At 41.3% G+C, this 26,726-nt stretch overlaps 1 protein-coding gene across 3 annotated transcripts in view; it reads left to right on the top strand.

Moving 5' to 3' along the window:
• Aff3 (AF4/FMR2 family member 3) overlaps positions 1 to 26,726 on the top strand; it is a 481,117-nt gene that overhangs the window by 317,174 nt on the left and 137,217 nt on the right. For all 3 annotated transcript variants that reach the window (XM_037199903.1, XM_028865744.2, XM_028865743.2), the window contains 2 exons: positions 5,133 to 5,169; positions 15,806 to 15,857. In XM_037199903.1, coding sequence (XP_037055798.1) covers positions 5,133 to 5,169; positions 15,806 to 15,857 — 89 coding nt within the window. The remainder of the gene's footprint in view (positions 1 to 5,132; positions 5,170 to 15,805; positions 15,858 to 26,726) is intronic.

The following is a 26,726-nucleotide window of genomic DNA, read 5'->3' as shown; positions in this document are numbered from 1 at the left end:
GAAATTGCCCTCACCATACCAGTATGAGTCCTACCTTCTTCCAGAACCATAGCTGGGAAAACTTCATATTTCATTGATTGAAGCATCTTGTTTCAAGAGGCCTAAAATTGGTTTTTGTTTTATAGTCAATGGCATCTTACTGCTAATTACAAAGGTTTCCTTTCTTGGTAGTTAGAGTAGTTCTTTTCTCAGTACTGTGACCACACTACCAGAAACAGGGTAAGGGGAAAGGGTGGTGTAGGCTCACAGCTTCAGAGGATTCCATCCATTGTGGAGGGAAAGGCCTTGTGAGCAGAGCAGTTCTTATCATAGTGGCAGGAAGCAGAGGGAAGGGGATACATGAAAGATATGGTCCAGTGAATGTGCTCAGTGACCTAATATCTCGTACCCATCACCACTTCCCAATAATTCCACCATGTTGTTCATCTGTCAAGGAATTAATCCCTCTACAAGTCAGAGCTTCATGGTCCAAATACTCCTGGAAATGCTTCGGAGACACAGCCAGCAATGTGTTTTGCTAATCTCTTAGGTGCTTCTCAGTCTAATCAAGTTGATAATTAACCATCACAGTGGTACATGTGCTGATGTGGCCTCATTTGATTTGAATGACATGGTACATTTTATGAAACATGTTATTCATTACAGGACTTCATTCAAGGGATCTCCTGAATGTGCCTAATTGTTTCTGTCTTGAGCAAAATTACAATTTTTTTATTTATGAGTTAAATACCACATTTAAGGGGTTTCAGGATTCCCAAGATGCCAAATAATAGTTCTGGTGTTGGAACTTCAAAATAAGTTCCCAGATATGGTCATTCCTTAAAGTCAAGAAGGCTGACCCCTCCACACTGTGCACTTGACCCTCAGAATAACACATTTGAAGTGTGACCCTGACAAGCTAGAAACAACACATAAACTTGAGGAATGTCCTGATATGAGATGACAGCAATTAGTTTTTCTAGATCTCTGAACTCTTTATTATTTATTACAGAGCCATGCTTGGATTAAAACACTCATAAAAGTAAGATATTTTTGACAATATCAATTGTCTTTTTACATATGTGCATTTATACCTCAATATAGTTTTCCCTTTAAAAATCTCACATGAAAACAAAACAAAGAAGCAACCATGTCTCCCTGAGAGTTAGGAAGGTCTCAGAGAGCAAGACACCTTTGAGTTACAGAAGGGAGTGAGACCTATGTCCTCAGAGGGGACTTGGATGGACCACACAGGTGGAAGCCCTCAGACAGCATCTTGACATCACTTGGAGCCAGAGTTGGAATCATTCCTCTGCCCCCTCCACTCTTGACCCACTGAACTCACTGGGATAATCTAGAAGTAGCCGACCAGAGAAAGGTCAGGGAGGAGGTGAAAACGACAGTACACAGCAGGACCTGGCACTCCCCAGGCATTTGCTAACAGAAGATGGAAGAAGCTTTGAGGCAGGAGCGACAAGCATGTTGGTGTCTGGATAGTTGGCATGTACACCAAAGTGGAAAGGACGTCAGCTTCTGGGCCCTTTGGAGAACGAGGTTATCTCCCTCTGCTGTGACCCAGCCAGGCCTGGCTCCCTGAAGAAGGAACAGTCTGCACACAGTGGAGGCCTCTGGGATTTCACAGCTAACTGGACAGGGAAGGGTAGCAGATAGTTTATTAGGGTTAAGACAGCGTCCTGTGTTTTCTTAAAGAAACGAATGCCTCCAAGAGCAGACTAACGACATGCTGGGCCAGCTGTCGTTAAGAGTGATGATAAGGGCCAGGGAGATGGCTCTATGTAAAAGTGCTTGATGTGCAAGTCTGGTGGCCTGCTTCTAGATCTCCAGACCCCACCTTAAAAGCCGGATCAATATCAAGCATCTGTAACCCCAGCACTCGTAGGACAAAACAGAGAGTGGAGACAAGGATGTTCGCAGAAGCTCGGGGGCCAGCTAGCCTGGCATATGTAGTGCAGAAGTATGAACAAGAGAAACACGGCAGAAAGTGAGAACAGACTCCCAGAATTCATCAACACACACACACACACACACACACACACACACACACACAGAGAGAGAGAGAGAGAGAGAGAGAGAGAGAGAGAGAGAGAGAGAGAGAGAGAGAGAGAAATGAAAAAGAAAAATGAGATTTCATTTCTATCCCAAGAATGGCAATCTTGAGAATATTGGAGTTCATCAAGTTAGTATTTTTTGAGCTAATATCTCATAGTCAGTACACCACCACCCAGAAGACATTAGCACAGTAAGAACAAAGTCTGAGTTTATTCATCTCGTTTCTATACAGATTTCTGTGGTGATGTTTTTACTAGCAATTATTTTAAGCATATTCTGTTTTTCTTTCTCTCCACATGCAAAATGAAATAATAAGTCATTAGTCAGATGGGGTTTTTTTTTTTAAATAAAATTTGATCTTCTAGGATGTAGGAATGATGATTCAGGTCAACTGTGAGCTCATCCCATTTCTCTGCTTAAAAAGAGTGGATGCCAACAGCAATCATGCAAGTTACAGGATACATCAGCAAACAAACGTTCTGTTCCCATTAGTGTGGGCAGACAATCCGAAAAGGCCTCACTGCTCTGTTTTTAGAAGCGTGAGCTGAGTGCTGAAATCTATGCCAGTTACCATCCTTGTCCATTGATGGTGAGTCTCCTCCGCCTGGAGCCACAGCCTACACACAGCATAGGGAAGCTGACTGAGGCTCAAAATGTTTTCACGCTAAAACAAACTTGTGTCCGTATATAAACTCCAACTTAATTGGAAAAGAAAAGCTCACCAACCCATCTGGAGTCTTTAATTGTGGACTTTTTTTATTATTACAGAATCTACCCAAAGTAGGCCAAAGTCATTTTGCAGATTAAGTTTCAGCCCAGTACTTCAAGAGTGCTTTGTTTATTTCATCTTCACGCAGTAGTTTTCCAAAAAACCGAGTTTCAGAGTAAGAACTAAACTTGTTCCTCTTCTCTGAAGGCAAATAGCTCATTGTACTAAGAAAAGTTCCTTGGGCTTCTGTGTGACTCAGGCTACACAGCTCCTACCCAACAGCCTGGCTCATTCCATACTACTCCAGAGGGGTTCCTTTCTAAAACAGACATTATTACTTGGGTTTAAATGCCACTGGTCCTATTAAATGACGCCCCTGCTAGCAGCCACATTCTTAGAGCAAAATTCTGTAGAAACACATCAAGTCATATATTAGTAGTTAATTAGATTTCACTAGATTTTTATTCCACATATCAGAATTATATAGGAGTTTTAGATTTTTATGTACTGCTACACATTTTATTTACACTCTTACCATCTCAGTTTATTCTTCTGTAACTCACCCTTATAGTTTATGTTAAAAAAAAAACAATTTTGCAAAGAAAGAAAATTTAAATTCTCAAGACAGAAGTTCACATTTCATTTTAATACAAATAAAATCAGATTCAGTCTCTATTTACCTGAGTAGTGACTAAATCTAACATACAGAGTAATACTGGGTTTATGCGCTTGCAGGTAAAAGATTATGCATAATAACCTTTGTGTCCCTCACAATGAGATGACCACCGTTGCTCAGTAGAGTGTGTCCAGTCAAGATGGGGCTGGCAGCCCTCGTCTGGAGAGGTATTAGAAGTAGGGCACATTCTGAGGCAAATGAGTTAAGATGGAAGACATTAATGTAATGTATCAGTGACTAAATCTGGGAACTAAGGCCATAAATTTCATAGGAGAAAACACAAGGTTATATCTGCACAACCTTGGGTTTGGTGATAGATTCTAAGATGCAAGCCCCAAAGTATGAATAACAAAAGAAAACTCAAATACATTTAAAAATGTAAAAGCTTTATGCATCAGAGGACATTATTGTTAATAGGAAAAAGACTAGAAAAAGGGGGAAATTATTGGCAGACCATATATCCAGTAAAGATGCAGGATCAACTTCGTGAGGGACTCTTTCAGCTCAATAACAAACAGATAAATAACTTCATTAAAATGATGGATTATCTAAATAGGTATTTCTTTAAAAATGAAAATTGTCATCAACTATGTGGAGAAATGTGTAGCTTCTTTAGTTTTTAGACAAATACAAATAAAAAGCACAATGAGATACATTCTGCCCATACAAAGATGACTACAAAAAAAGATCAATTGAAAATAACAGGTGCTGGCAAAGATGTTGAGGGATCGGAGCCTTCATACATTTCTGAGAGGAATGAAGGGCCTTTGCCACCACTGGAAACCATTTGTGCTTCTCAAAAAGTTTGCAGAGAGTTTCCTAAGACCCCAAATTCTACCTCTAGGTACGTGCAGGGGAGGATTTAAAACAGGAGCTGTGTGTGTCCTACGTGCATGTCAACAGCAGCACAACTCACAAAATACAGACACCATCCGCTTATCAGCAGGTGCCCAATAGTATTCATCCGTAAAAATGCACCCTAGCACATACCTATCATCCTAGCACTCAGAAGCCTGAAGCAGGAGGACTATGAGCTCCAGGCCAGCAGAGATGGTATAGCAAGACCTTGGCAAAGAAAGAAGCAAAGAAGAAAGGAAGATGACGGAGGGTGCGTTGGAGAAAGGGAGGCAAGAGATGGCTACCAATACCAGCGCCAACAAGAATGAACTCCCAATGCGGCATTCCAACTGAAGAAGCCAGACTCCCAAGGCCCCTGTTGTAAGGTTCTGTGTATATGAGATACCAGAGTAGGAAAGTCTGTAGACACAGATGGAAACGGGTCGGTTGCTAGGAGCTGAGGGGACAGGGGAAGGGGGCTAGGGAGATGCTGCTTGAAGGGCGAGGACTTTGGTGTTTGAGTGACAGATGTGCTGCACCCAGGGAGCAGTGGTAGTCATACAACACCATGAAAGTACCACAAGCCACAGAATTTCTTGTTTCCCGGATGTTTGTTTTGTATGATGTGAATTATCACCTCAATGAAGCAGAATAACAATTCAGTATTGAAAAATGACTGCGATTGTCAACTCTACTCCCAGAACTTCTGAACAAGCATGCTCATGTAAATGTTTCTCTTGACAGTAGCTGGCAGAGTTTTGAGTGGGACTTGGTTCTAAATAACGTGTAATGTATCACGTATTCAGCTGTGGTTTGGAAAATGAAAATAAGAATATTAATTGTTATTTCTTGTTTTTTCAGGACTCTCAACTTGTATCCTCTGGTCACAATAATCCAAGTAAGAACGTTTCTCTAAAGCTTTCTGTGGAGATTGGGGAGGGGAAGATGAGCAGTGGGTTTCAAAGAAGCCATTAGGAAACAAAATCAAGTGAGAAAAAGAGAGAGAAAGCCTTTTGTTCAGGCACCACCGACATGTGTGATAAGGTTCTTGTTGGCCCTGAGTGTGGATATTTAAGGGGGAGGGGGCCAAAGCATGGAGTAGTGCATGTCAAAGGGATTCTAGAAGAAAAGAAGACCATGCTCCATTGGTCCCTAGTATGTATGTATGTGTATGTATATATATATATATACATACATACACACACATATATGAAGTAAACAAATTAAAAGACAAATAAAGAGATGCCTAAATTGAAAGAAAATGAATAAGCCAAGAAAGCCAATCAGGAGGCTTCACAATAAATGACCTTAGACTCTGTGAAGGGAACTCACACTTGCTAAATACACTGTGCCTTCTTCCAGAAATAGGTAGACTGGATTGGACAGCAAGTGATACCCTGATTGAATCAGTGCCTAATGAAGTGCATGAGCTCTGTCATCAGAGAGGGGAAGCATTCGGTGAAGAAGAGTTTTAATTCTCTTCCTTGGCCCTACAAATTGGTATTAATGTTGTCTGGGGCATTAAAAATGCATAAGCTGCCCTGTTTGTGTCCTAAAAGCAAACTCATGAAGACTAGGCTTTGTTGGTTTCACGAGCAGCCCGTGAGCTGGGAACAGAACAGCCTTTGCTAGTTCCAAAGCTCTGCTGGAAGATAAAAATCACTCTGAGCTGGTAGATGTGTCTGTGGAACTGAGACTCATCCCCTGCACATCTGTGAGGCAGGAGAGTTTGGGAGGGAAAGATGTTCACTCAGTGTCCTGGGACGCTCCATAAAACGCATGCCCAGATAGAGAAAGGTCAGTGGGCGGGGGAAGTGATGGCACTCGGGCACAGGGCTTTCCGGGAGCACGGGTACCAGGGAGGATGTTTTGTAACTCTTCTGTGACAAGTTCTTGGGGTTTAATAATCTTCTGTTGTATCAGAATGTTAAATATCTTACTGTATCGTCACGTATGAGGACACAGGGTCTATGTCTGCATTTTATACGTTGGGAGAACGCTTGCTCAGGGGCCAGGTTGATCTCAGGCACTTCCTCCTCTCCTGTTTGGAATTCCCACTCAATGCCTGGGACACTGTAGAAATGGGACTAAATCAGCAGCAACCCTAGTAGAGGGAAATGACATCTGGCAGACAGAAAGATGGACTCCTACTGAAAAACAGCCCTGAGCAGTGAAGTGATAACTCAGGCAGAAAAGAGAACAACATAGAGCATGTGCTGGTATGGGGAAGAGCCCTCGGGAGCCCCGGGGCAGGCTGTAGGTCTCCAGTGAATCCCCGGAGACTAGGCACGGATTGTCGTGGTGGACAGCTGGACCATCCCACCCCGTCACCCTGAGTCCCCATCCTAGCTAGTCCATACAGAGAATTTTCCACTTGATTTTCCTTTTCAAAGCTCAGAAACCAAAACCGCAGTAATATTTGCTTAAGAGATGCACAGTTGACCAGATCTCCTCCTAAAGAGAAAGAAAATAGTCTCTTAAGGTGGTGCCAGATCTGGAGTGGGCATAATTCAGTACTGGGAAAGGGGGCAACTTTCTCAGCAAGGTGACTAGCCAGGAATTCTGCACACGCAGCGTCGCGTACCTCCTGCTCTGTTAGGAAACAAAAGGAGGTATTGGGCTCCCAGCTCACCTCTTCTCTTGTGGGGTTCCAGCCAACATACCCTCTCCTCTTGCAGATCAGCCCTTCACTCCCTCCACAAGGCACAGGTGTTCTAGAAAACTCCGTCAGGGTTCTGATGCAGAAATCAACACCTCACTTGAGTTGACCAGCCTGTTGTTCAAACCCGTGAGGAGCAGTGAGCACTGAGAGGAGACCTGACCCCAGAGGAAGTCTGTGTCTGTCATTCAAGGCAGAGAGACGCAGAGGCGCACGTGTACCACAGTCTGCAGAAAGACCTGGAATCGATTGTCTGAAGTGAAAAGAGCAAACCCATTGCAGGGAAAAACAAGTGCTTGCCTATTAAATGGCCTTAGGAATTTAAACTATAAAGTAAAAAATTAGTAGACTTTCATAAAAGCACTAGTTTAAGCCCCAAATCTGGCATCTACAATTGAAACCTTTTTGGTTTTTTTGTTTGTTTGTTTGTTTTTTCTGATAAACAGATGGGAAAGTTCAAAGGAGGCTAATATAAACAGAAAACCAGGATGGCAGCATCGAGGTCCAGTTAATAGGAACACCAGAAAAAAGTCAAAAACTTAAAAAGCTTCAAATTAATAACATCTCCAAGAAAATAAGCAACACACAATTAAAAAAAAAACTTTATGTAACGTTATACAAGAAGCTGTACACAAAACCAAGTAAAATCAGAATTTGGGTATTTGGATTATGAAATTGGTGTTGAATTATGTTTGTTAAATTACAGAAGAGGTAGAAGAAAAGATGAGAAATAGATTAAAGATCAAGAAAATCTGAAGAAATGCTAAGTCACCTTTATATAAATAAAAATAGAAATTAAATTTTCCGTGGGCAGGTTTAATATCACATTTGACAGAGTTGAGAATAAAACTAATGAATTGTAAAACTGAACTTAAGAAATTATGAAGAATGTAGCATAGAAAGACCAAAAGCAGAAAAAAGAACATGGAATTTCAGAACCCCAAGGATGAGGCAGGATAGTCTACCACACACCTCACTGGGATTCCCAAAACAGGTGTGACAGGGCCAGTAGTGAAGGACGTGACCATGAGAATCATCCAAATGGAAAGCTAACCCAGAGCTGCGTGATACCGGAGTAGTATTGACAGGAAACATGGAAAGAAGCCACATGTGTACTTGACTGAGAGACATGGAGGAGGGGAGCTTCAGAATGGCCTTTAATAAACTTAGTTCATAGGAAAGAAAGAACCCCTCCGGCTTACCTCACAACAGCCAACAGCCGCAGTGGAAATCAACAGACAGTGGAATTGTAACCACAGTTAGCTGAGAGAACATAACTATCGGTTGAGAATCTAGGGGCTAGAAAGATGGCTTCACAGAGAAGGGTGGGTACCTCTCTTGCAGAGGACCTGAGTTCGATCCCAGCTCACAATCACATGGAATCCCAGATCCAGGAGATTCAACACCCTCATCTGGCTTTCCTGTGTGGCTATACACAGATACATAAGTAAATATTAAACCTTTTTATTTTAAAAACTAGGTAATTGAAGGTAAAATTAGATTAAATGAATGTTATTATATGTTTATACTGTAATTGACTGTTTGGAAATTACATGCTTTATATAACAATTTCACATATGTAACCAAACAATCCTATAACTATTTATTTTAAAAATGGCTCAGTCATTTTAAGAGTAAAGTCATTTTACACAGTGGTAAAGCTGGTTGCTTCTCAACCAGGAAGTCCACCAAGTGCAGCCTAACTGTGCAGACTCTAACTTGGAGCTGGTACCCTCTTTTGGGCAGTCCAGTAGGAAGGGTGGCAGTTTCCCACTCACTCAGGCCATCATAACCCTGATGTCAGAACTCGACAAGAGCCATGCAAGAAAGAAAAGTTGCGAACTAATTTCATTAAAGACCCCAGTGTACAAGCCTCCTTAGAAGATGTTTGTTAATTAAATCTAGCAAGCTATTAAATACATTTCAAAGTGTAAGAGTTAAGAAATCCTATTTATTCTAGTAATTCAAAAATCAGATTCTGTTTAAATTCACTATATGTAATTCATCATAGTAATTACGAAAAGAGAAAATATGTTTAATCCAAGACATTGATAAAAATACTTGATAAAATTCTATATGCATAATTTAGAAAAAAAAAGTCTTAGCAAGTTGGGAATAGAAGACCAACTCATTTCCACGAACACTTGCCCTTGTCCGAAAGGAAGAACTTTCTAGGAATCCTTCTGCGTGTGTTTTATGTTTCTCACACCCTCTAAAGCTTGGGCAAAGGCAGTAGTTCAAGACTGACCCCTTAGGATAGAATTTATGGTCATAGCCGTAAACTAAGGAAAAGGAAAGTGTGGTGTTCCTTAGGGTGGAAATGTCAGAACCTATTTCCCCAAGTGATGAGATCATCAATATATTGACAGAACACCTGAAAAAAACCTACAGATGAATTATTAGGATTAATATGAAAATTTAACAGTGCTCTATTCACAGTCAATTGCATTCTCTTGATTTAAAAAAATGAAAAAAATCACAGCTAAAAATATCTGACATTGGCATAAAAATACAGCTTACTAAGCAGTGAATCTGAAAACGTATATAAGGTAGTGAGGGGTAAATTACAAACTATCAAGGACTATTACAGATGACTTAAATGAATAGAGAGATTAATATCAGATGCAGGCATTGGAAGGTACAGTGTTGTAAAGATTAAAGTTCTCTGTCCATTGAACTGTAGATTCGATCCAATGCCAAAGTTCAACTGTTCGTATGGATAGAAGTTGGCAAGCTAGGCCTCTGATTTGTGTGACAAAGCCAAAGCTGAGGAAGGCAAGTACTTACCTGAGAAAGAACGAAGTTTGAGTCTTGTCTTTACCAGTGTTGAAACAACCAGAGCTACATCCTAAACTAGTAGGGTGACAGGACGTGAGTGCTTGGAAACTGGAATCCCACGGGAGCTAATACGTGGGCCAGTGTGGAGAAGCAAGTGTCATGTGCAAAAATGACCTCAAGTATTTTTTTTTTTTGAGCTGAGGATCGAACCCAGGGCCTTGTGCTTGCTAGGCAAGCGCTCTACCACTGAGCTAAATCCCCAACCCCAACCTCAAGTATTTTTAAGAGAGCAGTAAAGCTGTACTTTCAGAAGATGGTAATGGAGTGTCTTATTTGTGTCTTCAGCAAATACAAAGACATCAAAGCAAACTATTTGCAAATGTCATTTCATTAGAGTTAAAAACATAATTCAGTCAAAAATACCAAGGAAAACCGTAAAAGGCTGACACTGGAATGTCTCATCTTATTATTTAGGCTTATAATTTGTGTTTGTGGTGGTTAAAAATTCGCCATTTGTATTGGGATAATAAATCACTTCATTGAATCAAAACTGAAATTTCAGAAATGATACAGTAGAAAGTCTGGGTCTCATTGCTTCTCAGAGACATGCAGACATCACAGTGAAATTTCATTCCACACCATGGTACTCCCTGAAGAACTATAATTTAGATTTACCAGTTTACAACATAGGAAAGCCCTGCAGTCCGGAGCTCCTAATGTTGTATGGAGAAAGGTGTCGATGAATGTTTGCAGATTCATCGCTCATGTCGGTCAAATCTAAATGCCCCTTACAAGGAGTCCGAACAGGAGCTCACAGTCTACTTCTGTCGCAAGATGCTGCCAGCAGCAAGGCTGAACCAAGGCAGGGCTGTGTGCATCCTGACGGTTGAATCCGAAAAGCCTGTTCTTGAGTGTCAGGAATCAGTCTCAGAAGACTGTATAACAGCAGCATGACTCCACGTGTGTCAAGTGTAGAAACAGCAGTGACTGAGAGACGTGTACCTGGGTGGTGAAGTGTATCCAGCAAAGAAAGGGGAGGTTGAACTGGAATTCTCTTTCTAGGTAGCTGGCAGAAAGGCAGGAAAGAGGATGCAGTCCACTGTGGCCACTCAGGAGGCACTCGATGACTTGCCAATGTTTATGTCCAGCCTGGAAGCTGTTTGTATAGTCCATTTTAATTTTTAAAAACCACATATACACATCAATTACATATGCATTTTATGTGCATTAAAGGTACATACTGTTTAGCAGTCTTTTAGGAAAGGCCTGGCCTTGACTTGAGAAAAACTAACCCATGGAATGATGGAATGTAAGAGTGAGAACCATTTGGCCTAAGTGCCAGGAGCATTTACATTATTCAGATGAGGGGTGTTTCCTTCTTCGCCAGTCAACTCTCACTCCCTTGTTGATTATTATCTAATACTTGTATTATACTGTAAGTGCTCATTATTGCTTTGTAATTTCTCTAATTGACCTACAAGCAAGTAGAATGATTAATTCATTAAATTAATATTAATGATGCTGGCTCATTAATAGTTATGATTGGACAGACTATAACTATTTTAAATTTGACAGTGGGAAACAAAAGATATACCAACTTAAGAGTTGAGAGAGAAAGGATGGAAGGAAAAGACGTGTGTGCGAGCCTCCTCACTTTACACGGTGTAAAGACAGAAGCTGGGGCCTACAGACATGGTTCTACACCCACCTAGCAGCAGCTTACACCGGTTTTTACCCTTGTTCCAAGAGATCTGATGCCCTCTTCTGGTCTCTACAGGCACTGCACTCCTGTGGTGCATAGATATGCAAGCAGGCACAAACATCCATACACATTAAATAAAAGTACATAATTATTTTTCAAAAGAAGCTGATTAATCAAGAAATAGAAGATTATTCTCTGTTGTTTCTTCAGAACATATAAATCTTTTATTTCTTAATGTGAGAAACAAAAGGTTAAATATACTTGAACGTTTTTTTTTTTTGTTTTGTTTTGGTTTGGTTTTTTTGTGGTTTTTGTTTTTTTTTTTTTTTTTTTTTTGGTTTTTCGAGACAGGGTTTCTCTGTGTAGTTTTGGTGCCTGTCCTGGATCTCACTCTTTAGAACAGGCTGGCCTCAATCTCACAGAGATCCGCTTGGCTCTGCCTCCCAAGTGCTGGGATTAAAAGCGTGCACCACCTCCACCCAGCATACTTAAAAGTTATAGATACATGTTAGAAACACCAGAAGTAACAATTGAACAGTGAAAATTATGGAGAGTCAGTTTATTACATTCATGAGAATAGATATTATCTAAAGTAGATATATCTGAAACTATGAAGTATTAGTATTATTTAGAGTAATAATTGAAGGATAACAATAAAAAGCAAAAGTGGGTGAAGTTATCCCTCTTTCCTATCCTCGAATTCTCTTTGTCTGTGAGCATGAATCACCTGTGACACAACTGTAAAGAAAAGTCACAGCACAGACAGATGTTCTTCTGTGAAAAAGTTCAGCATCATACACGTCTGTCTGGGGGACCTTTTCTAGTATTTCAATAACATTTCAGTTAAAAAATTTAAAAACAAGGCATAGTTCCTCATAACCTTATTAGAAACTACCTATCTGCCAGATTTTCTTCTTATTATGCTTTTTTTTTTTTTATTAATTCTCTTGCGGTGTATTTTGATCATTTTCATTCCCCTTTTCCCAAGCCATCCCAGATTTTACCTTCCTCCTTTCCCACCCTACTTCATGTTCTTCCTCTTCCAAAAATATAAAGACAAGACGTCAAGCCATAACAACAACAGAACACAAAAAGGCCATGGGCTTCATGTGTCCAGACTCATCTCTGTTGGGAAGATGGCCCCTAGGACACCAGCAATGCACTCAGTGTCTTTAAGAGAATGTGAAGTAGATTTTTTTTTTTTATCTTTACCTCCACCAGGCAGAATACCAGGCACACAGGAGCCCTTAGTATATGTAATCAGTTAGAAAGGAAGTGGCCTGTTAAGTGATTGAGCTGTTTTGTGCCTCAAAATACATCTGTCCCAATGGTGAGTGTGCCTTAAAGATTCTAAGCTACCCTCTACCCAAAGGTCTACTTTCCATGTTAGTGACTGGTCATCAGAAGACAGATGTGAACCTGAAAATGCATGTATCATGCACACACAAACACAAATGGTGGATGGTTAGATCAAAGAATAGGAAGAAAAGAAGGACAGACAGATAACTCTGTGAATAAAGATGCTTGTTACCAAGCCTGATGACCTATGCTCAATCTGTGGGATCTATCAGAACCCAAACGGTAGAAGGAAAGAACCAATTCCCATAGATTGCCCTCTGACCTACCTGCCGTGGCCTTCATGACACACACACACACACACACAATGTAAAAATAGATTAATATCTTTATATACATTTTGCGTATATGCATATACATTTTCATATGTATCTATATGATCCTTTCTGTGGTTCCTTTTCCCCCTTTGTCTCTGTAATTCTATTTCCATGTGTAAAATATCTACCCTGTACCTCTTCCACCTTGCTTATTAATGAATATTGCAGATACCCTCCCAAAGAGACCAGAATGGTGGCATCCAAGAGCTAACTCTAAGGCGACTCCCAGTCGTCTTCTCGGTGGGGTACAAGTACCCCTTGCCCACTCTTGGTGCTGAGACTGCGTCCCTCACCCTTGTCACTTTCCCCTGAGGCCTGGTGAAGTGGTGACGATGCTCAGCAGCTCAAGCCCTGGAACATTTCACATTAACTTCAGAAATTGCATCACCTAATTTTTCAAAGATGTTGGGGGTTTAATTTGCTTGTACTTTCTTTCCAGAAAGACAAAAGTCAAACTGTATTCCCCGTCCCAATCTTGGCCTCGCTTTTCCCCAGGAAGGGCCGCTCTCTTTGAGCACTGAGGTTGCCGAGCACACCCTCTATCAGACTGCTCCTGAAAGTGTCCCTTTTGGCCCCATGTCAACCCTCCTATTGGCCCAAACCTATTCTGTTTTCCCTGTTGCCACAACATAAGTGCTGCTAAGAGCAGAGATAATCAGCCGCAGCTTTGTCCCCATGCTGAAGCCAGCCCCGGATGCCTCCAGCTCCCGATCCCATGTGCAATCCAGCCTGGGCCCTCTCAGCCTGTGGGCAACTTGGCAGCATTATTGGTCAAGGTAAAACCTTTTCTCAGACACCCAGTCGAACTTTTCCTTTATCTTATACGGATTCCCTGTTCTCTGCCATGAACCATTGGGAATGTTTACAGTCTCGTACCACTGAGCACATTTGATATCCTCCATCATAACGGTACCTACATATTACTGCTGACAGCTATTCCTCGGGAAATGTAACCCCCATCTCCAAACTCAGGGCATGGGGAGGGGAGTCAGCGGATGTGAGAAGAATTAGACCCTCGTTTAATACAGGTGCTGTGACTGTATTTGGGGATTGTGGCAGGAACAGTGGTTGTTTTGGGAAAATGATTCTGGAAAAAGTACTAAATCAGATTATTTTCCAGGCCCCTTGACTAGACCTTGGATGTCTCCTAAAAGAACTTATCACAGCTCTGCCCAGAAAACCCAATTCTAATTAAAAAACAAAACAAAACAAAAAACTCAGGGTATTACAGCAAGCATCAATTTGTTGGGCTTGCTTTTATCTCAACATGGTTTCAGGAACCAACTAGTCGAGTTAGTATTAACATAGGTGTTGTGGCTTTTTTGTTGTTGTTGTTTTTGTTTTGTTTTGTTTTGTTTTTCCAAGACAGGGTTTTCTCTGTGTAGCTTTGCACCTTTCCTGGAACTCACTTGGTAGTCCAGGCTGGCCTTGAACTCACAGAGATCCACCTGGCTCTGCCTCCCGTGTGCTGGGATTAAAGGCGTGTGCCACCACCACCCAACTTTTTTTTTTCTTTTCCCTTTCCTTTGAATGGGCTTGGGACTGAGCACTGGTCTCTGGCAAGTGTTCTGGCACAGTGTAGACGTGCAGCAGAGTCACATCTGGGATAGATGTGTGCAGCTGTCCTCCCTCCTCACAACTGTTTAAAATACAAAGTGGGCTTTGGGTCTCCGTTAGGACAGTTTCTTGGGGATATGTCCATTGTATGATCCAGGAGGCCATCCCCCAAATGATATGGCCACAAGCCAGTGTGGGACTAGTGTAAGTGAAACTTTCCTCATAGCCCAGTGTCCGGGTAGAAGGCCTGAGCAGAGGAGAGCATCCTGGAAGGTGTCGGGCCTGACTTGAAGGCAATAGCAAAGAAGGTCAGCTGCTGCCCCTAGCGCCATCTCCTGCAGCTCAAAACTCTCTGCCGGGTCCGTTCAGCTGTTGCACTGCGGAGCCGTCAGGAGTAGCCAGAGCATGAGCAGCCTTTCTCTTCCCTCGCCAGGAAACCAGAGGAGCTCCTTACAAAATGAGGGTGCACATTTCAAACCAGAGTTGGCCCAGGATTAAGTATTACCTTATGCCTGTTGTGAAAAGAATTTGGACAGCTTCCAAACTCCTAAAACTAAATCCCCAATAGCCACGTCACATGGAGATGTTCTTTTACTTGCCTCTCAGACGGTCAGAAAGGATTTCTGGTTTATATCTTATTCTGCTTTTATTGGGAGCCCCCAAATCTGCTGCCAGAGTTCTCCATGGGGTGAAATTCTTGGACATTTCATGACTCTGGCTTCAGTGTGCTGTGAAATTCTCTCCCAAGTTCCAATTCAGCCTGACCCCATTTGGCTTGTATTAGCAGAAGGGATCAAAGTTGAGAGTGCTTTGGATGTACAATGTTAATGAATTTATTTCCTTAAACTTTGTGTAAAGTGTAGTGGGGAGAAACTGATTCCATCTGTAAGATATTCATCTGCTGGCAGGGTCTGCGCTCCATGCCTCTGCTTGTTTGCAAATAGCTCCTTGGTACCTACTCAAGGCTCTGTGCCTGGGCAATTGTATTGCCAAAGCGAAATTATTTTTCACATTCGGTTCTCAAACAATAAAAGATGTTTTAAAAGCCTCCCGCTGCACATTTTGAAAGCTTGTTAATAGGAGCCTAGAAATATGTTTAATCTTAAACCTTAAGGACTGGGAGACTGATGTTGGGTTCTTTTTTTCTCTCCACTTCCTTTTTAAGAGAAAGCTGATGCGGAGCCAGAGAGTCCAGACAATGGCACATCGAATACATCGTAAGTGTCTTTCACGTTTCTCTCTGAGATGACTGTTCTTTAATATGCCTTATAAAGTGAAACAGTGCAAGTATCTTGTAATAGTGGTAATCATAGTGGAAGGAGGCCCATGGTTCTCTTTTTTCATGATAATGTCTTTTTAAATGCTTTCGGGTACAGACGCACTTTGAGGTTTTATGCGTTAGCATTGAAAAAGGGATCTTGCAAATGCAAATGTTCTTCTTTATAAAGTAGAAATATAATTAGACCAGAGAGTATGTACTAAGGAAGAATGGAGATAAGCCCTTTAAAATTTGGCTGGAGACTTTTAACACTGACATAAGATTTGCAGAACTTTCTACACATACTGGAGGACCTTCTGTCCCACATGCCCATGAAGTCCCCAAGTCATTTAAAAAGGCTGCCATCTGCAGTCCCACCTCTGAAATATGTGACAAACACAACTATAGATATCGCTGAGATCTCATGAGTTCATTGATGGTTTTAAGTAAAGCATTTTTTAAGGATGAGAAAAGACGCTTAGAAGGTGCCTCATTCTTACATTTTTATCTTTTCCTTCTCAGTGTTGAAAGAATATACATGTGTTTTTAATGATTAATATGATACCAAATCGAGGTCCCGGAGCTAGGGAAACGGCTCCGCTCCTAACGTGTTTGCTGAGGCTTATGGTACACGCTTTGAATCTCAACACTGGGGAAGCAGTAACAGGCAGATCCTTAGGGCTCACCAGCCAGCCAGGCTAGCCTTCTTGGTGAGTGCCAGGCTAGTGAGTAGCCCGATGTCAAATAGTAACATTATCACAATTGTTATGGGATATACCTATATTAACCTAATGGCAGTGAAGCAGAAACTGACAAACGACTGTTTCAGCCTCACAAGCATCCATACAGGCTTCCTCCTTAAAAGTGTTTCTTTTGATCACCTCTGGGGAAGGAAATATGTTTGATTATAGGCATGACTTGGTGGTTGTATCTGTCCCTGGGTCGTTGCTCTCATTACTGAACACCTGAAGTGCTCTTCGCTGGCAGCCACAGTCTGCGGTGCCGTGCTGCGTTCTGTTTTGTCCCAGACCTCTTTCTGTCTATAGAGCTTCTCTGGCTTACGTAGCGTGGCTGGGTGTTCCGTAATAGTTATGACTATAGAATGTGTTGCTCAAGATACTACTCGAAAAGTTCCAGTGAGTTTCATTGTTGTGTTTTCTCGTGAAATAATAAATACAACAGTCCTAAATGGTTAAGGTGTTGCTAATTTTTAGATTATGCTATAGAATATGGTGGGAAAAGAGTTTTAATGCCATCTGGAGGCATTCTGGAGAACTGAGAAGGTTAGAATCACTGAAAATTTTTGTTATTTTTGGTACCATTTGGACAAGATAAAGATGCATGCAACGAGAGTGTAAACTACTGAGAAAACAGTTTCGTTTTATTTGTTATTTGATAAAAGCATTGATTGTTATAAAAGCAGCAGTCTTTCAAATTCTTAACGAAATTGTTTCCTAGGCAGACAAAAGAGCGTCAAGAATGTGTTAGTAAACCGTCAGCTTATTATACTTAACTTTACATATTTTAAAAATCTCATTCACCAGACACCAGTTTGACTCATGTAATGCGATGCGCTGCTAATGATCTCCTTCCTTCCCTTACGCATTTCTGTAGCATCCACTCCTCGGTGCTTTATTTCTCCTACTGTGTAAAAATAAGTAGGCTGTGGAAAGAGTTAAGTTTAAGCCCCCTGGTGATACTAACTCCTCAGCCCACCCCCCTGCCTCTTCACTCAAAGTGGTTCCTTTGCCGCTTGCTTCAGGGCTGCCACTCAAATCACAGGTAACAGAAACGGAGCTGAGGCTGCAAGGATCTCTTCAAAGCGGGGCATTGTGGACTCGAGAGCCTCTCAGAGTCCTTTCGCAGTCCTTCTGTTATACTCAGGCAAGAGGAACGCTGTGGTGAACAGCTTCAGGAGGCCTCAGACGTGGGTAGCACTGGCATTCATGTCGATGATATTATATACACTCTCATGTATGTGTATATGCTTACATACACACGAGCTCGCACACATGCGCGCGCGCACACACACACCACACAACTATATACCCCCCCCTCATTTGTGTTTTCCTGTGATAGGTATAGCAGGGACCCTCTACCCACATTACGTAAGAGAAGTGTGAGGATCAGAAAGGTTACCCAATTTAAAGGATATATGAGGGCATAAATGTGCCTACCAACCATACTTAGGAATGTATAGTCTTGAGACAAAGTCAGGCCATGAATTGGAAGCAAACTTTTAAAAAGTTAAATCACTTTTTGTTAGGGGTGGGGGGCGCTACTGTTACAAAGTATTGCAGACTAAATGGCTTAAGCAACAGAATGTATTTTCCCACAGTTGATTCAGGAGGTCCCTCCATTCTGGCTGTTGGAAAGGAGGGCTACTTGTGCTCCTGGCCTCCTGGCCTCGCTTACATCAGCACATGGACATCCTCTCCTGTTTATCTTCACTGCATCTCCTCCCTCCTTGCATGCATCCTTCTCTGTGCCCCTTTTCACAAGAACACCAGCTATACTGATTAAGGCCCACCTTGTTTGACCTCATCCTGATGGTTTCATTTTTAACATGATTCCCTCCATAAAGATCCTATCTCAAGATGAGGTCATATTCTGAGATAATAGTTTTGGTCGGAAGAGGTAATGTCCCCCCACGGGTTCCAGTTTTGAATGCTTGGTTACCTCCAGCTGGTAACAAGCACTATTCGGGAAGAAGGTTTTGGAGACACTCACACTGGGACTTAGCTGAAAGTTCACGTCGGGGGAGATCCTTGAGAGTATCTTGTTCTTGGTCCCTTCTTCCCCTTTCTCTACTTCCTGTCCACCATGAGGCGAGAACCTTCTCTGCCACATGTCCCCACTGTCATGATATTCTGCCAAAGCTCATGGAACCAAACAAATGCGGGCTGAACCCTCTGAAATCGTGCACCAGAATACGCATCTCCCTCCTTAAAATCATCTCTCTCTCAGCTGTTTGTCACAGCTACATAAAAATAACCAGCGCGGGACTAAAGTTAGAACTTCAACATATGGATTTGTCGGGAAGGAGCAATTCAACCCATAACACTGAAGGCCAGACTTGGGGAGGAAGGGAAGGCTGGGGAATTAGAATTTAACAGAAACAGCATGTACAGATTTCAGAGGGTGGGACAAAGGGAGAGCTTGAATAAGACAGATGACAAGTTATGGACGCCACAGGGGCTGAGGGGATGCAAACAGTGACTTACAATTGGCCAAGGCATGGTGGGACCTACCTGTAATCCCAGCAGCACTTGGGAGGCAGAAGCAGGAGGATCATTGCAAAGTTCAAGGCCAATCCTGGTCTGAATGGTGAGTGCCAAGACACCTGGAAGCCACAGATACACAGCAAAATCCTGGAAGTCAGAGCACATTTTCTATAGAAGCGCCTTTTTCCCCTGTTAATTATAATGATCCTTAGATGTGCATTGCATGGTAGGCCAAAGGAATTGGGGAAATACCTGAGATTTCCTTCAGGATTAATGATCCAAGGATTCAAGGAGATGAAAGGAACAATTTAATATTTAGACACAAACAAAACCATAAATGCCTGTGAAAGTGTTTCAGTTACATTAATGATGGAAAAACTCATGTTAGATGAATTCCCCTCCTCTGAGTCTTTGCAAAACTGTTTGAACTACATTTGGGTAGCCCCTTCCCTGGGGGCACTCAGCCATCCACCAGAAGCAGCAAGAACTCAAGGAGGAAAACCATACTTGCAGTGGTGTGAGATGTCAGAGGATAAAGTCCCCAGTTGCGAAAGTAGATGGTAATTAGGGGAAGACAGTTTCTTAAAGGAAAAAGCCAGGAGAAGGATACACCCCCCCCCCAGTACTGTATATCAGTCCCCACAAGTGCTTTAATGGCTCTCAATTTGCATAGTTGTGGAGAAGATACTTATGAGCACAGTAGGAAACATTAACTAGAAAGCTGAAAGGGACCAGCAGAGATGTCAGCTACTGCCTAGGTTTGTGATTCAAATCTCACCCAAGATTCAGGTGTTGGGTAAAATTCAGTTGTTTTGAAGGACCAAGTTTTGAAAGTAAATTGAGGCTGGAGAGACAGTCGGTGGTTAAAAAGCACATACTGCTCTTGCAGAAGACCTGGGTTTGGTTTCCAGCACTCAGGTCAGGCACCTCAGAGCTGCCTGCAACTCCAGTTCCAGGGGATCCAACAGCTAGTTTTATGTCAACTTGATACAAGCTAGAGTCATTGGAGAGGAAGAACCCCAAGTTAAGGAAATGGCTCCTTAAGGTCAGGCTGTAGGAAAACCTGTAGGGCATTTTCTTAATTAGTGAACAATGAAGGAGGACCCTGCCCATTGTGGGTGGTGCCATCCCTAGGCTGGTGGTCCTGGGTCCTACAAGAAGGCAAGCTGAGCAAGCCATGATGAGCAAGCCAGTAAGCAGCACCCCTCCATGGCCTCTGCATCAGCTCCTGCCTCTAGGTTCCTGCCCTGTTTGAGTTCCTTTCCTGACTTCCTTCAGTGATGAATAGTGATGTGGAAGTGTAAGCCAAATAAACAGAAACAAGAAATGTAAATATATGAATATGTAAACAAAATGCTTACTGCAGTAAAAATGATGTTTTGTGATTTGTATGCAAAAGTAAAATATATGGCAAAAGCGACATAAATTATGAGGGTCATCTTACATTTCATGTGTAGTACAATATTAAATCTAAGTACACTGACTGTAAGACAGTGCAGTGCATGAGATAGCACTAGAAAGAAATTCCAAATGGACCTTCTCTAAAAAGCAATTGCAGAAATTTTTAAAAATAGATGAACACAAATGATGATAGCACAAAGAGTACAGAAACAAAAGAAAAAAGACACCAATAGAAGACCAGCAAATCTAAATCTAAATACATTAAAAACTCCAGTTTAAAGGGAAAATGTCATGCTGACTATAAAATCAAGACTACCTATTGTCTACACATCCATACTTCAAATATAAAAATACAAATAAGTTGAAGCCTTGAGACAAAAAGAAAAATAAGAAAAGATGAACTGATCATATAACAATTGCAGGAAAACTGGAGCAAATATCTTAATACTGCCAAATAGTCCCTAAGACAAGGGACATGATAATTATAAGACATTGAAAAAGGATACTTCCTAGTGCTAATGAGGACGATGTGATATTTATAAATATGTATGTACAGATAGACTCAACAGTCACGACAAAAACTAACTAGACTAGCATCAGAGTTAGGTTTTTAACATATCTCTATAGTACTTGGGGAGAAAATAAGTAAAATACTAGTTTGTGGACTATATGAACAGTAGCACCCACTCTGCCCTCAGTGTGCATACAGGACTGCACCCAAGAAGTGCAAATACAGAATCTGTCCAGAGGCACAGAAACATCCACCAAGGCTGGCCTGTTGGTGAGCCATGGAAATGAAGTTTCAGGAAGCTTTTGAGTATGAAAATATCATCATCGCTCATGCTCCATGTCCAGAGTAATTATAAGTCAGTAGCAATAAGTATAATTTAAAATCTCAATATTGAGAAGTTAAACAACATTTCTAAATATTCTTTGCATTAAAGAGCACATCACAAGTGAAATTAGAATGTCATTTTAATGTGAACAAGGGTGAAAGTGCAGTTGATGAGAAATATGTGATACGCACTAGAACAGTGAGGACAATAAGAAATTTGTCCGCTTTTCTTCCGTATATGTGGAAAAGCCAAGGTTGCTGTCAGTGACTTGTGTTTCTACATTAGGAAGTTAGAAAAATAGGGATGATTAAACACACGTACCACTCTTTCAGAGGACCCATGTTCGGTTCCTAGCACCCACATCAGGCAACTCACAGCCACTTGGAACTCAAGCTCCACAGGAAATCTAACACTTCTGGCCTCTGTGGGCACCTATACTCATGTGCATGTACCCACAGACACACATATATACACATATGTCTAAAACTAAAATTGATTTTAAAAAGGAAGATAGAAAATTTTGAAATACATTCATTATCATATATGCTAACCAAAAAGCGATTAAAAATGTCAAGAAAAAGAAGAAACTAAACCTAAGATTAATAGTAAAACATATAATAAAAAATAGAGGTCACCAAACAATGGGGATAATTAATAAAAAGTTTTTTAAAGGTTAATGAAATTAACATATTGGCAAGCGTGATCTAGCAAAAAAGGGAAAACACAAATTGCCAGCATAAGCCATGAGAGAAGACAGCTTCACATCTCCTATGATCTTTAATTAGTAATAAATAGATATTATGAGCTACTTCATGGGGAATTAATTTGACAACTTAGATCACATGGTTTTCTTGAAAAAGAAATAGAATTATCATTAATTGTCTGGAAAATCTGAATACCACATTGGTATTATTAAATAATGGAATCCACAATCAGACCTTTCATAAATAGACAACTCCTCCAGTGTCAGATAGTTTTGCTACTAATTGTCATATTTTTAAATAAAAAATGTTTATCACCAATGAAACACCATCAATGAATTACCAGAACTCCACACACTCAGAAAATAAGAGAAAGGAAAATCCAGTTCATTGTATGAGACCAATGCAACCTGACACCAGAACCAGAATTAACCTTATAAAGAAAGTTGTAATCCATTATGCTTCATAAAACATAATACAAAATCTTTAAAGCATTAGCATATCCAATCTAGTGTTTATGAAAAGGATATAACTTATTATGACTAGGTAATATTTACTACAAAGTATATGGTTGCTTTAGCATTAAAAATGAATTAATATAATTTACTATAGTGATAAAGTAAAAAGATATAAGTGGGTACAGCAAAAATACATGACAAAAAATGGTAAGTCCCATAAATGAATTTTTTTAAAAGATGAGCTAACTAGGACTAATGGGAAACATATTCAGTCTGATGATGTGTATCTATAAAAAATTAAGACCTGCTTTTAGGAGCGTATTTAAAAGTCATAGTGCAGACATTTTCCTCCTAAACTCAGAAATGCAGCATTGTGTCTGTGGTTGTTACCTCTGTTCAGCGTTCTACTGGAGAGCATAGCCAGTACCACAGGACAAGAAAAGGAAACAATGGACATAAATATTAAGGGGGAAATAACACAAAAGCCTAGAGAGATAACTGTAGGAACCTTGAAGAAGAGCAAAGGGCATCAGTCTGTCCATAAATACCCAATTTCAACGCTTAATCATAACAGTAACTTATCATAGCATAGCACCAGCTTGAAGAAGACAGATCTGTAGGGCAAAACAAGAGTCTTAAGATGGGCTGTCTGCACAGTTGCCCTTCCACACCGGTAGCAAGGCATGCAGCTGGAAAGCCAAGCCTTTCACTAAATAGTACCAAGATAGCCAGTGAGGGAACCAATCTCCTGCTCCCTGGAGCAGCAATGGGTTATAGACCTCAATATAAAACCAAAATAAGAAAACTTCTAGGGGAAATTATAAGACAGTGCCTTCACAGCCTGAAGTAGACAGAAGTCCCCTACAGAAATCCTAAAACTGGACAATAGAAGGAAAAACCCCAGTAAAGTTACCCAAAACAAAAGGAAAATATTTCATCAAAATAAAAGGGCAAGCCAAAAGTTGGAAGGATACATTTGCAATCTGTAACCTGGCAATAACATATCCAGAACATATAAGGAACTCTGAAAAATTCCATAATAAAATAGCAAACATTTTTAAGTGGGAAAAATTCTCAAAGATACCAGAGAAGATCTGCAAATGGCCACTGGGCAGGTGAAAGGTACATTTCACTAATTATACTTCTCCTAGGGAAACACAAATTAAAGCCACGGTGAGACACTACCACATCCTCATTTTTATGAGTCGAATTAAAATGACTAACAACATCCAGCAAGCAGTGGTGAAGATATGGAATGACGGAAACTATCTAATATTGCTGATGTAAAAGGTTCCATAATTTTTAAAGCTTTTATAAACAAACATTGTACGACCTGACAATTATATTTTAGGTATTAGCATTGGGAAAAAATAAAAAAACATATGACCTTAAAGAGATATGTGCAAAGCATTTCTGGCATCTTCACTCATAACAGATAAAAACTGAACACCTCCACTATTCAGCTGGTGAAAGGATAGACAATTGTGGTATGTCTATGCAGTGGAATCCTTCCGATCAGAAGCAACAGAGACCCATGGGGCAACCAGGCTGAATGGCAGTACTGTGTGAAATAAAGAAGCCAGACACAAGAGCATATAAGCAGGGGAAAACTATTCTGTCAACATAGAATTTATAGCATCAGTTGCTATGAGAACCTGAGGGCTGACTGTGAGGACCCACAACTACTAGAATAATAGAAAATTGCACATGTCAAGTTGACCTGCCTAACAAGGATGTGTGCATTTACCAAAACTCCCTGCACGTGACAGTTAAGATCTGTCTATCCATCTGGGTGAGGATGTAGTTTATTTGGGAAAGTGATATCATTCAATGCACAAGGCCCTGTGTCTGGTCCCCAGTACCACATGCACCAGAGCTGGTAGCACATGCCCCATCGTAGCACTTGGAGAGACGGAAGCAGGAGGATTAGAAGATCAAGGAAAGCCATCCTCAGCAACGTAGCTAGTTTAGGGTCAGCCTGGGGTAAGAAGGAGAGGGAGGGAAGAAAAGAAAACGGTGCATTTCGCTGTGTGTAAGTTTTATATGGAAAGGGGAGATTATAAAGCATAAAAATATTTACAGAACAGTTTTTCTGATAGTCACCTATTTTGAGCACTTTCCTGAACAAGCTACAATTCTTAGTGCTTGACCCCAATCCCACAATAAGCTGGTTTTTTTTTTTCTTGCAAAAAGCTGCTGATCAATGTCCTGACATTTAGATAACTTAGATACCAAAGAAGATCTACAAATGGCCACTCAGCATGTGAAAGGGTGCATTTCACTAGTTATACTCCTCCTAGGGAAACACCCATTCAAGCCATAATGAAGTACTACTACGTCTCCATTTTTTCTTTTCTTTTCTTTTTTTTTAACGTCTCCATTTTTATGACTTGAATCATAATGACTGGCAACACCAGACAAGCAGTGGTGAGGGTACGGAGCCAGAAAACCTCTCTTACTTTGCTATGAATAAACAACGTGGTAAAGACAGGGCTTGAGCCCAGGACTCCAACCCTAGGCTCAGAGTTCTTAGCCAGTGTCCCACTGCTGCTGTCTCAACACCGCATGTGCTCCTTCAGACATGGTCACTATCCCGGGAAGAACACTGCTTAGCGGAGTCCCTGAAGAGGACTAGGCCAAAGTACCGCTAACTAGTCATCGCAGAACTCTAAGGAACAGTGGCCAGATGGAGACTCCCAAGGCCCTGCAAAGCCCACGGTTAGGCAGATTGCTGAGCTGGCTTTTATGGAGGACTGCCAGCCATGAAGAATGAACTGCGTCAAAAAGTCAAAGGCCATGGCTCAGGCGTGCAGACGACACCCCAAAAAGAATGCCCTTTTACATTTGTGGATGTCCCTCGGTTGGCTAAAGTAAGTGTGCCCCGGAAGAAGGAAGATTATAGACGATCTTCGCAAATCAAGATGATCGGGGAAGCAAAAGGGTTAAACTCCTAAGAGGGGAAAAAAAAAATAACCAAAATGAGGCAGCAGGAAATGGCCCATCCAGGTGCCTACATTGTACAGTTAAAGAGTTGGAAGTTATTATAAGCTAGACTAAATTGCAGCGACCCATGAAATGTTCCTTCTTCAAAAGGTAATATATGGAAAGTGCCCATTACCAAGCCGGCACCCAATAACTCATTGTTACTGCCATTATAACAGTATTTATGGTGTATAAAAGCTTGAAAACAGCCCTGTCTCTGTGGCTGTTCAGCCTTTATTAGAAGCTTAATTTATTCTTTAAAACAAGTAGAGAACTTAGAAAGAATGAAGGGTATTAAAGACAAACTAGTAGAAAGTTTTTTAAAGGGCTTCCAGTGAGGCCAGAGCTGAGAAAGATCCGGTATCAGTCATATCCAGAAATGAGGACCAGAACAAACTCCTCCCCAAGCCATCACAGGGCAGGACCATCTGCAGAAGCCCAGGACTTTGTCTTTCTCCAGACAGAATGCATGCCTGGAAGGAGGCTGGGGACCAACTCTGCTGCTGACTTCCCTTTAAACCATCTTGCCAGGCATGGGCATCACTGATGAGGGACATGGGCCTGGATGTGCCCACCCTGGTATGCAGCATGTGGTAGAGCTACAATAGATAGCTTGTGCAGAGGATGGAAAGTGCTCATTTGAAATTAACATGCTCATAGCAAAATATTAAAGTGTTAAAATTTAAAATATTAAGTGTGGAGAAAATGGCTGCTAAACATATTAAGAAATATGTCACTTATACATGTGCATTTAATAATCAGGTTACACAAACTGGTCAGCTAATAGTAGAGAGATCAAAGTCTATTGGAGAATGGTTCCCTCTCAAAAGCACCAGATTTTTTCTTCCCCCTGAGAAACTTGAAACCAGGCTGATATTTATTTTGGCTGTAGCAATCTGTGTATAAAATGATGAATTGTGGCTGATCTTTTGGCTTATTAGGTGTCTGTCCCCGGAGACCTCCTTTCTGTATCTGCTGAAGTGATTTGCCAGGGTCCTGTTAGCTAGAGAGCTGGGAAAGCCAACAAAACAGCCCTTGCTGGAACGGGCTGGCCAGATCCTGTTTCTCCCACTCTCAGACACCAACCATGAAAAATGAGCAGAGGGCTCCTGGGCGGCCCCCAGACACCCTCAGACCCCTTACCCAATGGAAGCCCCAACTAGATGCGGGTCTGTGAAGGGATGTGGATCATCACCCAGTGGCCACCATGAGCAGCCAGCATGCAC

This window comes from Peromyscus leucopus, chromosome 16_21 (assembly GCF_004664715.2).
Source record: "Peromyscus leucopus breed LL Stock chromosome 16_21, UCI_PerLeu_2.1, whole genome shotgun sequence".
NCBI lineage: Eukaryota > Metazoa > Chordata > Mammalia > Rodentia > Cricetidae > Peromyscus > Peromyscus leucopus.
Note: the sequence above shows the minus strand (reverse complement) of the source record. Positions and strands in the feature narration are given on the sequence as shown.